At 31.4% G+C, this 13,798-nt stretch overlaps 1 protein-coding gene across 3 annotated transcripts; it reads left to right on the forward strand.

Annotated features, from left to right (window-relative positions):
* Positions 1-3,883: 3,883 nt before the first annotated feature.
* Positions 3,884-12,890, forward strand: slmo (PRELI domain containing slowmo). Of its 3 annotated transcripts, XR_015823959.1 has the most exons (5): positions 4,154-4,312; positions 4,406-4,571; positions 7,769-7,831; positions 9,609-9,803; positions 11,934-12,890. XR_015823959.1 is itself a non-coding variant. In XM_088235320.1 (4 exons), exons 1-4 carry the CDS (start codon positions 4,281-4,283, stop codon positions 12,237-12,239), a joined length of 699 nt encoding a protein of 232 aa, XP_088091446.1. In that variant the 5' UTR covers positions 3,884-4,280; the 3' UTR covers positions 12,240-12,890. The 3 variants fall into 3 exon arrangements, 2 of the variants coding, with proteins under 2 accessions (XP_088091446.1, XP_088091447.1); XM_088235320.1 differs by lacking the exon at positions 7,769-7,831 and having other exon boundaries at positions 3,884-4,312; XM_088235321.1 differs by lacking the exon at positions 4,154-4,312 and having other exon boundaries at positions 4,503-4,571.
* The last annotated feature ends 908 nt before the right edge of the window (positions 12,891-13,798 follow it).

A 13,798-nucleotide genomic window follows, 5' to 3' on the forward strand; every position in this document is an offset into this window, starting at 1 on the left:
AGTGGTATACATTTAAATAATAAGTTGCGCTTTTTTTTAAATATATTTTTTGTCGATTGCTGACATCACCACACTGTCGAAAAAAATCGAAAAAAGGACTAGCGAAGAATATTTTAAAATATTATTTTAGCCCCACCACACTAGGCTCCTTGCGCTGCTCATGCTCATGCTCCTCGCGCTGTCGCCCTCTCGCCCGATGTTGCCCTCTCCGCCCACACACTGCACTTGTCATTTGTCTTTCTATACAATGGACGATGAAACTGTGACAGCGTGCGCGTTATGCATTTTTAGTACAGCTAATTATATCAATGTATATTAATGTGGAATAATGGAATATTTTTATGTATTTTTTATTTCCTTTTTTAATTAGTATAAAATAAAAAAGTACCTTATAATCTTTAACAGAATATTTTTTTTCTCTTATATTACACAAAAATATTATACCTGTCTATCTATTATAAGAGCAAAAATTCATAAACATTTCTTAATTCGGGTAACAGTGAGGTCACATTATTTTAATTGTTAATTATAGTTTGGAAGAGAAAATTATGAATAAATACCCACAAACATGCCATATGCCTTTATGGGATTTTAGTTTACTATTTTTACTGTTAATATGTGTTACATTGCTATGTAATTATCCTTAAATTTTTTTTTTTTTTTTAATGTCGCAAAGAAATATACATCATTCAAAAATGACGCGTGCATCTTGCGTGAGCTGAGCGCTCGATGCGTACTGCGACCGCGCGATTATGTGGCCACTCACTCGCGCTCATATTGCTGGTCTTTGAGTCGCGCTCAAAAACCGACAAAATAGGGAGCGGTGGGCACGACGAGAAGCATGACGTGCGGCATGACGAGTAATGTTGCCACACTACGTCTCTGCTTCCTTTCCTCGCTACTTCCCATGTCACTCGTCGAATGTGTGGTAGGCTCATTAAACTACGGAGTGATCTTGCACTTAAGGTTGATAACTTGACGATAGCTTCAATCAATCTCTTGAATAAATTTTCACCAGCAAGAAAGAAACAAGTACTAGATACGTTATCTTCTTTAAAGAATACGAATAGTTCGGGAATTGATGGTCTTAGTGCTACTATTATTAAATATCTTAAAAAGAATAAAAGCTTACCTATAAAACATATATTAAATACTAGTTTTAAATCAGGATGCTTTCCGTCTTGCTTTAAAGAAGCTTCTATTATTCCTATTTATAAAGTTGGTGAAAAACCCTTGTATCTAATTATCGGCCTATCTCTCTCTTAAGTGTAATCACAAAAATTTTGGAACAAATTGTAAAAAAAGACTCTTGAATTTCCTTGACAGTGGCAATGTTCTTTCAAATAACCAGTTTGGTTTCCAAGAGGGTAGAAGTACGGCAGACGCAATAATTATTGTTACTCGAAATATTACAAGAAGCCTTGGTAATGGAAGAAAGCTCATTGCAGTATTTTTAGACCTTGCTGAAGCTTTTGACACGGTTTCCCAACTAATTCTCATAGAAAGAATACAATTTACTGGCATCAGAGATAAAACTCTTCTATTACTTAAAAATTTCTTATCCCTAAGATCACAACAAACAGCATTAATTCATACATCACAGGAGAAGCGCGAAGTACAAAGTCAACTATTACTTTTGGAGTTCCACAGGGCAGCGTCCTGGGACCAATCTTATTTTTAGTCTACATAAATTCTCTCTGCGAAATAAATAATTCCGGAAAACTTATTTCGTTTGCCGATGATACGGTTTTGTTATTTGAGGCTGGTGACTGGAACTCTGTCTTTCAGAAAGCAAATTGTGGAATACACATTGTTAAACAATAAATAAATCGGGTTGTGGTACCGTGGCTAGTGTTGCGGACTCACGGATCAGAGGTTCGAACCCCACTCTACCCCAACTTGATTTCCATTTTCAAATAGTGAGTTATTTACAACTCGTCGAAAATGGCCAACAAAATTGAAATATTTGGGTAAATTATTAGAACGCTAATATTTATTATTATTTTAAAAAAAACAATGGTTAGATAATAATTTTCTTACACTTATTATCGATAAAATTAAATATTTGACATTTTGTATAAATAATAGTTCACTATCAAGCAATACGCTTAATCTAGGAATTTATTGTGATAAAACAGAACAACTTATGCAACGGGTAGATTCCATAAAATACCTTGGTGTGATATTGATAGGAATTTGCGATGGGAGGCTTCGGTCCAGTCACTAAACTCTAGGTTGAGAAAGCTGTGCCATCTATTCCGCTCTCTTAGAGACATTCTGGATATTGGCACTCTTAGAAGTGTGTATTTTGCTCTGTTTCAATCCACTGCAACCTAAAGAATAGTTGGCTAGGGGGGTTGTGCGGCATCCATTTTAAAGCCTCTCATAATTTCACAGAAATAATTATTGAGAATAATATTCCGGCGCCCTCCAACATACCAGTCAGAACAGTTGTTTTAATACGTGAAGGTGCTGGATATGAGACAACTGTACCTCAAAAGAAGTACTTACACACTTCTGGTCGAACAATAAAGAGAGGTCTCAGCAAAATGTACGTACAAGATTTTCTTAGAGCATGAATTGAATGAATCATACCCAAAACCCGTATGACTGTTTCTTAGAGACATCTCTCAGTTATCGCAACGAGAGTGTTCAATATTTTGGAAGAGCGTATTAAGCTCTCAAGGACAAAAACTATTTTCAGGCTAGAAGTTAAATATATTTTATAATCGTAATTTGATGTTATTTTTTGTCCCATGCTAAATATTTTTCTTCATGTTTTTTTACTGTATTAAGTTAATTCGTTTGTTTTTAAACACATTTTGAGTACCTATTCGTAAATTGTTAGTAACCTTCTGTATTTATTTTTATTTTAATTTATTTTAAATCTTGAAATAGGGCACATGTAAAAAATGTTCGCCAACCATACTTGAGGTCCTAGGTTCGATTCCTGGCAAGGTGGATGTAAAATACCTTCATACATATTATAAAAAAATAATCGCTGATACGTTGCGATTGGCACACTGGTGCAGTGCCTTATGTTCCACGGGCGTGGATTAGAAAATGATGACGCAAAAGTTAATTAGAGTTTTAAGTTAATATGTGGCAAGTTGGAATAATCGGCGCGCGTACAAATGAAGGTGTATGAAATTTGAAGAAGAAAGGTTTGTATGTATCACAAGAATTAATTATGCGTTTTACTTCGTTATAAGTTTTTAAAATAGAAATATTATTTTAATGGCCATCGGTTTGCGAATTATTATTAAAAAAGGTTATGTTTTCCCCAGCGGAAAACATGGGTCAATATTTATTGTTAAAGTTATTGTTTTTAATAGAAAGGGTTTTGGAATTCCAGGTAATTCTCCGCTCGGTCATTTGAATTTAACCCGAGGTCGTAATTGACACCAGCAATGGACGAAATATTTGTACATACCTAGTAACGGCTCTGGCTAATGGAGATTTATTTTAATGTATTTATTTGTAAAGGCGGTCATTAAAATGGGGTTCTTTTCGGAATCGGCTTGCATGAACTAATAGGTTATATTTAAATGCATTATTGCTGAGAAACCCCAGATTAGAGAAAACAATAAAATGTATTGGAAAGTTATATTAAAATTCCTTTTAAAATATCTTAAAATATCACCACGTTTTTTCCCAATACAAATAAAGGTTGGTTTTATAATCTTAAACGAAAATATCTGCTTATTTTACAGGGACAAAAGATTTTAATTCCTGAATATTTTAAACAGGTATGTTTAGCTCGTATCAGACTTTTTGTCCCATGGAGTTGAGACTTACGTCTCAAATAATGTACAAAAAACTTATGTTTGCAAATAAATACATATATACTTTATGCTAGTGAAATAATAAAATAAATAAGTTTGTGCAACACCGACCTAGTTGGTACACGAGATCGTTAAATAATTTAGAACGCGCCTACTTTTCACATGTACGGGGCTAGAAGCTAAAACAAGGAACAGTGTTAGTTTAATAATAACGATATTTGTAGTCTGTGATAATAACCTTTATAGGTCTTTGCTGAATAGGTCTTTACTCCTAAATTAAAAATATATATTAGTTAGATATTAGTTTTTTCTTACACATCTGATTTCTAAAATCAGCACCATAGAAGAAATAAATATACCACAAAAAAGTAAGAAGTAATAAAAGTCTTTCTTTTTCTCGACTGCGCCCGCGGGGCTGGGGGCTCTTGTCAAACTTGTCGTTGTCGTTGTCGATTGACATATTTTCGTTCACGAATATTAGTGTTTTGAACGAAAATGCGGATTTGGACGTCCGAACACACCTTCGAGTATGTATTGTTTTTTTAAAATAATTAAGTTTTCTGTATTTCAAAAAGCAGTGCTTGTATTTCGGGGTTATTCATTCCTTCGCTCGTTTTCAGCCATCCCTGGGAGACCGTCGCTCAGGCAGCTTGGAGGAAGTATCCAAATCCAATGAACCCTGCAGTCATAGGGACAGATGTTGTGGAACGTGATGTAGTTAATGGCGTCTTACGCACTCACCGACTTGTCAGTTCTAAGTGGTATTTTCCAAGATGGGCACAAGCCGTAAGTGTTTATTTCACTAACATTATTATTGTCTAAACCATTCATACTGATTGAAAGAACAATAATACTTGAATCGAACATGTAGGTAGATAGCAGGTACACAATTAGAAATGGAGTCATAAAATAAAATATTAAATTGTCTTTTCTATTTCATTAATTAATTATTAGTTTTACTCAAGATACTTCATATTAAAATGTGGTTTAGAACACAGTTGTGTTTAAGTTTGAAATCACAAAAAATATCCATATGTCATCCTTGACAGGCATACGGAAACTTTTTTTCCGTCATGTAATTTACTGCCAAATAAGACTAAAAAATGGGTACATATGTTACCATCGTGCAATAACGGTATACTGCAAATCAAACATTTGGTTTTCAGCAGACTTTGTATTTAAGGGTTTTATGAGCAACTTTCATTATTTGATGAATCGATTGGTAGCAATCATTTTTGCATCAAGTAAATTTTAATTTTGAAAATTTGGGAATGCAAGATAAAAGTTGAAATTAATGAATGTGATTGAAAATAAAACCAAAATCATTCCTACAATATATTAATTATTGGAGTGAAGTATTAAATACAAATAAATCTCACGGGCTTGCGGGTCTTAAAACTGTAAAATCTTTGAATTTACACGAAATAATTACAATTCAATTTTAGCTATGTTATTTTAAAAATTTTATGGTATTAAATTTATTTAATATATTAAAATAAAATAAAATCACTTTGTTTTTATGTACCACTTATATTTTTTATAATTTGACAACCAACTAGTTTTGGCAATACTATGCCTATGAGTTTGCTGACCATATCCTAACAAATAGTCACTCATTCAACTTTGAAGATGGCATCAAAATTTTACATACAAACTTAAAAGGATATGCACATGATTATTTTGAAATATTGGAGATTAGAAGGCTGTAAATAAAAATTTCAATATTATTAATAATCAAATAAATCTTAGTATTAGTCCTATTTCAAATATGTTCCCTCTCCCTAAATCCACACACAAACCCCTTCTCTTCTCTACTCTTGTAGTCACGTCCCTACCCTCACTGTAAAAAAATTATATGTGTTATGTTAGTTTGTAATTAACCCTGAAGAAGGCATAGTATTGCCGAAACTAGTTGGTTGTCAAATTATAAAAATATCAGAGGTACATAAAAACAAAGTGATTTTATTTTATAATATTAAATAATAATGTTCCACAAAGTAAGTGCTTCAAACATCAAAAATAGAAAAATTTTTGTTCATTTTTAATTTAGGTAAATTAATTTAATTTGAAGTTTTATCAGTTTGGACAATTGTTGATGTTATGATATTCATAACATTTTGGGGTCCATTATTTGTATACAGCTATCATTTAGTGCTATTTTATAATAATATCTGAACATGCAATATAGTAATTTCTTATATAAGAGGGTATTAAAAGCAAACTTAGAAATCTCCACCAAAAACGGAAAATTTGTTATTGATGCCAAAATAAACTATAGGTACATAAAAACCCACCTACCTAAATGATAGCGTAATTCAAAACAGTCTCTAAATCTTGCAAAAACAGATTTCAATTATACTTCTCGACACCGCAAACTTAGCACTCTCCATAGAGTTAGTGAAGCATAATTAAAATCTCACAATTCTTTTTTCAAAGTTTTTCGCAAATATCTCAGTAACTCCTTCAATGGAGATTTCTATGTTTGATTCTAATACCTTCATATATCCTCATACACACATTCACACACATTCACACACATTCACATACACACACATGAATACTATTATCACACACATACAATTATGTAAACTCTCTCTTTTATTTATTAAGTATTATTAGATTAGCAGCGGATTTCTTGAATTGGCTCTAGTATTATTAATATATTTCTATTCATTGTTTTGTAATAGCTGTAAAAATCCCGGATAAAATATAAATGAAAATCTCACAATGAGCCTTGTGGTTTTGTTTTTTTCATTTTAGTAAGCTTTTTTCAATTTGAACTATTTAGTACATTTATTAAAAGTCATATCAAAGTATACAATATTAAAAAATATATAAAAATAATAAAAACCAACTATGGGTCTATGTCGTAAATCGTAATATTACAGGAGAGTAATTATTTAGCCATTTTATGGCCTTTTAAAGAACTGTTTGATGTCTTTGATAACAAGTAATTATAAAAAACATTACAATACATGTATGTGTATTTATTTAATAAGGTAAACATGAACAGAAAATATAAAAGTAAAAATAATGAAACCCACTTAACCACGAAACCGGTCACCATAAAATAGTTAAATATTGACATCGACCCTCTATGTCAAGAAACATGAAGCATGAAATCTCACATTGACCCTTCTGGCCACAGATATAATGTATGTATATATCTACAATGCCTTTATCTCAACTGATCATTGAAATCAACTTGAATTTACACATTGAGATAAGAACATGGTCGGACTGGGAGAAAATTCTTGTTGGAGTCATATGTACAAATTACAGCTGAAATATGTAGTGGAAAGCAAGAAAAACTGGCAAAACTCTTCAAAATAACTAGGCATATCCTGCAAAAACTCATTTAACCTTGAACGTCATTGTGTCATAAAATTAAGTACTAATAATATAGAGATATACTAGTGGACATAATTTCAAAATAAAATTTGGCTCCCTCGAGGTTCCAGGTTTTATTTCTGGCTAGGTCAAATAATAATTTAAGATATTTTTTACGTCAATATTTCATGTTACCAAACTTCTTATCTTTTTGTAAATGAACAATAGATATTGCAGAACTCGCAGATTGCAGATTCAGATGCGGTCTATGGGACATGAATCCTATCTTCATACGAGAGAAATGACGCATATCTCCATACAATTCTTTTGCAAATAGAACAATTGCATTCTGACACCGCAATATTGCTGCAGTTAACTTTCCAAATGTGGTGCCCTGGTAACATTAAGTATTGAGATGGGAAATAAGTGCTTTAATAACTAACTAATAAAGATTCTTGTTGCAACCCGATTACATCATCCTTGAATGTCTGTTGACCATAATTTTTATTATAGAAAATAGTATTCTATGATTCAATATATTAGTTTCTACACACTATTGTTTTCAAAAATTATTTGCATACCTACTTTTAGCTATCTACAAGCAACATTTTAACATAAAGTATTATAAATAACCACATTTTGCCATTCTTTAGATAAGCCAATAAATGTTGGACACCTGCCACAAAAATCACAAGGGATGTCTTCCTTAGATTTTGGTGAGATTTGGCAACAGTTCAATGCTTTTACTAACTTTTACGTTTTATGTGTGCCCGTGAAAAATTAACCTTCAATAACTGTTAACTCATAATATGCAATGAAACCCCTAGCTACTGGTATTCATATTTAAAAAATATTTTATGTTATTATGTATATTTATTTATTTATTTTTGCACCACAACAGGCCAGGAGGCCCAATTACAGTGGTGAATTACATCACAGAACACCCAGGCTTGAGAAAAATTACATGTTTAATTTTTGTGTTCTCACCGGGAATCGAACCCGGAACCTTTCGTGTGTGAGTCAAGCGTCTTGACCACTACACCACAGAGGCCGTATATATATAATATGTATTATTCCGAATCGACCATTTTTAGCGGCCATTTTACGTTTACAAAAATGTAACAACCTGCTTTAAATAGGTAAATAAATATAACGTAACCTTGTTGAGTCAGGGAAAAATCACTATACAGTGTGCATCGAGACTGGATCGCTGTCCACGTTGACACCAAGAGCCCACTGCCTGCCAATTGTCTGCCATTTTCTTATTGCTCCACCCAATAATCATAAAGCCTCCTTCACATCAACGTACATATTATTTTACATTAATTTTTTTTTTGTTAAAATTCAAAAAATGCTGTTTTTAAGAATAACAATTAGAACTCTAGAAAATAAGTTTAAAGTTAAATGCGCTGACATACTAAGACATTTTCTTTTATCTTAACATTGAAATATTATTCGAATTCTCTCTTTTTGTAAAAAAAGATTGTTTTTCCTTGATAGAATACGGTTGACATATGACTGCCAGTTTTTTTATTCACTTGATTAAATGTAGAATGCGGCATCTGTTATGTATTAATAAAAAATAAACCAGGATTGAATTTTTTTGTAAAAAAATACTGTCTAACCTGAGTCTGAATTATGTACCGCATTTTTCGGACCATAAGACGCACATTTTTTCTCAGAAAATTCGTCTTATGTGTCTTATGGTCCGATGGGTCTTATCGTCTGCAAAATACAGTATTACCCGGGGGCCATGATAATTAAGCAGAAAGGGAAATAAAAATATTTTTTTGAAACTTAAGGTTCTCACTAAGTGAGGTTCTATTTTAGTGAGGTTCTCACTCAGCTTGAAACTCACTAAAATATTATTTTCTATACGTTTTGCATTTTAGGATGCTACATACCAGGGGCGTGCGGTGGGGTTTTTGATTAGGGAAGCAATTAATATATAGGTAATTGGTACATAATAATATACACTGCCCTTAAGAAATTAAAACGAAATATTATATACATATGATCAGAAATAATAACAATATTTTAAGATATCTAGTAGAGATGGGCATATCGGTTTTTTCATAAAAGTAGCAATAACAGTTACCGTTTCACAAATAAAACTGTTTCGTGAAGACGTTTAAAAATTATAGCTTAGTGGGGTGTGCGACCCCAACCTTCCCCCCCCCAATTTTCTTTTCTAAACTTAAGTATATGAAGTATTTTTTTGGCTTTCCATTTCTCTTATCGCTTTAAATATTATGCTATGAATAAAAACAATAAAACAATTATGAAAATTTGTTCCGTTGCTCAATTTTTGTTAATTAAGAAACTAAAATGACTTATTTTCTAAAATGCTCTTTTAATTATTTAATGTATTTTATAGGAACCTTATTTCATGGAATAACATATTTTTTTTTAGCAGTAAGGTTATTTTGTAAAGTTTTATTTTATTAAAATCAGTATCAATTATACTTACCAATGAATTTTTTTAATTTACAGCTTATTGGGACAGCCAAGGTATGTTACGCTAGCGAACGATCAATTGTAAATCCATCTATAAGGGAAATGACTCTCAAAACGATTAATCTCACATTCTGTCGGTACATTGCTGTTGATGAAACTCTCCGCTATACACAGCATCCTACGGATGCATCCAAAACCCTCTTAAAGCAGGAAGCTGTTGTCACAGTTCAAGTAAGTGGTTTATTGCATTTAATGTCAGTTATGAAGGTAATAATTCCTCAGGAATTTATTAAGTTCAGTCTAAAATATTACACAACTACAAAACAAAGGGCCTAACAGGATTTATTAAAATAAAAACCTTTGCTTTATGTGTGCTTAACAGTAAATCGTTCAAATGTGAGTGCTTAAACAAGCAAAAATTGTATGTTTACATGATTCACCGACAGGCACCGACATATTAACATAGGCTTAGTAAACATTCAAAAGTATTCTACTTTACATTTTAAGGAGAGTTAACCCATTGAGACAGAATAATGAGTCTGACTCATAGTGTGTAACCCGATCTAAATGTATAAACTCTGAGTTACAACCATACCAAATTTATTTATTTGTAAAAATACAATTATTAACAAATTTATGATTTTTTTATTTATGTTGTTTTATACTTCAAAACTTTCCTCCTTTTAAAAGGCAAAAATAAATGTCGCGCTGTCTTGAATGTTTTTTTAAAAGTATCGTTTTAATGGGTTAATTACGTATTTCTTAAAAATAAAATATTATTTCAACAGTATTTTAAGTATGTCAAAATATTTGTAGACAAGTACAGGAGTTCACCCCTAAGACATTTATCAAGATCAATACTGCTGTCATAAGCAAAAAGGCAGTTATTTGCAAAAGTTGTATTTTTAGATATGATGCATTTTAGTATTTATTAACTTCATGCAAATTTTAAAAACTGTAAATAATCATCATAAGTAAAAACCACAATATTTCTAAAGCATAAAACCTGAGTGTTGCTCATATCATCCACACTGAGTTTTTGCTTATAAATCTCTAGATATTGTGTTATTGCTTTAAAATCTCAAAAAACACTATCGTTTTTCATACTGAAATATTTTTTTTAACTGCCCATTGCCATATATCAAATGATTCGAAATTACCTCCATATTCAACTCATTTTGTGATTTTTGACAAAAAACTGTCTTTTTGCTTATGACGGCAGAATAGATCATTGGCTGGATTATGTTAACTGCATTTTATTAAAATTTTCAGGATGGTAATTCAAAGTTAAATAGTTATAATAAATAAATACCAGAAAATTAAATGCATTTTTCTCCTATGCTTCCGCACAAATAAGAATTTTCTATAAAATACTAGGAAAACAATAAATTATAAGACTTCTGAACAGCATAAGTAGTACATTGGTGGATACTTTTTTTTTGTTTCGTAAAACAAAAAATCAACGCAAAATTTTGTTACCATGATTAAATTGTGGGAATTATTGCATATCAATCAGATTTTTCAACCTTTTATTTGATAATAAATATCCAAAACTGATAAGATAATAAATTGTCTAGCTCTTTATTCTTGGCTTTGTTTATCAGAACATATACATACAATAATAATATTTCTATTATATCATCAATGATTATCCATATTTTTATCATAATGATTTGTTGGCAATTCACTACAATACTAAGGGGGTATTTCACCATCTCCTTGTAAATCCTGACTAACAAAATGGAAGTTAAAATTAGCTACCCGATTTAAATTATATATGCAACCAACTGATTTCACCATTGAAATAATGCTAAATCAATCTTTCGACTAGTTAATCAAGACACTCATCTGGCAACACATCGGAAGAAAGCTCTGACTGAAAAAATCTATGCATTTGTTGTCAAAAATCGCGCATATTTTAAAATCCACATTCCCACGCACAAAACTCGAAACTCGAAATGCAACTTGGTTAGTTTACGAAATTGTGTGCAGAAAACTGTTCCTTATACAAGCTCTAATCGAGTTTAATTATATTTTGTTGGTAGGATACCAACCTAATTTAACATAAAATTTTGGATTCTCACCTAATTATTTCGATTATATTTGGGCGAGCTGTCATAACGAAAACGCGAGCGACGCCATTTTTAAATGCTATTTAAACAGAGGAAATACTTCTAGTTAACTTAAGCGGCAATTTAAATGAGATCGACAATTTTTTTGCGATAATCAGAGAGTGAAATCGATTTTCAAAATGTTGTTTATATAAGCTAATCAGGATTTACAAGATGGTGAAATACCCCCTAATATTACAAAAAAAAATTATTCTAGGGTAATAATGTTACAAATAATGTTTATTTCTAGGGTGTTCCACTCACAGACTATATGGAAGATGTGTTGACAAATAGAATATCACTGAACGCAGGCAAAGGGAGGCAGGCCATAGAGTGGGTCATCGACAAAATTGACACAGAAGTAAAAGAAATCGCATCATCAGCCATGAAAAGTACCGATGAAATTTTGAGTCAAACGAGGAAATCCTTAGATGACATAACAACAACAGCAAGGAAGTCTATGGATGATATTTCTATAAAAACCAAAAAATCCCTCGATGATATCCAAAACCTCGCCACTCCAAATAAGAGACAAGGAAATTTACCAGAATTTTAGGCAGATTTTTTTAATAGTCCAATTTTTCTTAATGTGTACTGTTTAAATTGTCAACATAGGAGAATGTTATGTATTTGCGTGTTGTAGACATTATTTGTAAATATTGTGATATAACCCTTTTATCACTATAATAGGGAACAACTACTAAACAACTGATGTTATGATTTAAGGGATAATAAGTTTATTGATAAATTATTAATTTAACTAAATTAAGTAATCTTGCACAAAAATGCAGTGTTTGTTGTATGAGTTTCTGAATCTGACAAATTTGAACATTCCTCTCTTCTGAAAGCCCCGGGTTCTGATTGTGTAAACTTTTCTGTCTGAAATTTATTTGTTAATTTGAAGAATATAAGATCATTATGCTTGTTGAAATTTGGTTTTTATTAATGTGAGATTTGGAAAGTCAGAATATCATTGTGTTGATAAAATAAAGAAATTTACACATGGAGGATACCTATGCCTGTTACCCTTTTTTGTAATGTTTAACTTTGTGTTCAAATCCTTCCTATGTGTATAGACTATAAAAACATATGTACAATCTTAAATGCCTTCGTTGTGGTTTACTTATAAATTGGCAGACATTTTGTTATTTTAATTTGGAATAAACATTATTTATCTTTTTCTAAATAAATCTAAACCAACACATTATGTATATTTTTTCTTACAATTTAACTAAAATAATCCTCACTTGACTGCTGAATACAATGTAATAACAGATTATAAAGATTGGATGGGTTAAGAAAATTCTTGGCATAGATTGGTTAGGTACGTAATTTATAATATTTTCCCATCCCGGTGAACCTGATGATTGTCAATTAAGACGTATGAGAAGCAATGTATTAAAAAATAGTTAGCAATTTTATTATAACTAGCATATAGCAGATGGCAATAGCCTTTGCTTTTTATACATTTTTATAATACTATGCTTTTCAGATGTCCTAATGAGGAAGTTCAGTGGTATTAAAAAAAAAATATTTGTCATTAAACTTAGGTAAAATAATATTTTTTTATGCATTGGATTATCAGCGCTATGATTTTTTAGTTTTGCAATTTTGAAATCACTTCGCCCGTGATGACATAAGTTCTAGTTGCTGAGTTTTGCTGATTGGTGAGTTGGCTTCCTGGAAACCGGAAATCTATCAACACTTATCAATGGTTGATTCGGAAGAACTTGTTATATAGGTCATTTTTCTTAAAATAATTTTTGAAGAAGTTTATAAAAGAAGAACTATTAGAATATTTATATTTGAACTCATTAAAATAACGAAAACGTGTAAAAATTACGAAATAATATTTCAAGGACTTAGTTGAAATCCACCCGCCAGGGCTGGTATTCCGAACGCATTTACAGCGCGCTATAATGCGTATTTAGTACGTGAAAACGTACTATACCACGCTATGATTGTGTTCGGAAAACCAGCCTAGGGGTGGTATTCTGGATCTTCTCTACTAGAGGATGATTAATTTGAAGATTTTTTTCTTTTAAAGTGACAAGACTTCACATAATGGCCACACTGAAGATTAAACGCAAAAAATATGAGTACGTGAAATCAAAC

This window comes from Micrasema longulum, unplaced genomic scaffold (assembly GCF_059751315.1).
Source record: "Micrasema longulum isolate JH-2025_06_02 unplaced genomic scaffold, ASM5975131v1 h1tg001359l, whole genome shotgun sequence".
Lineage (NCBI taxonomy): Eukaryota > Metazoa > Arthropoda > Insecta > Trichoptera > Brachycentridae > Micrasema > Micrasema longulum.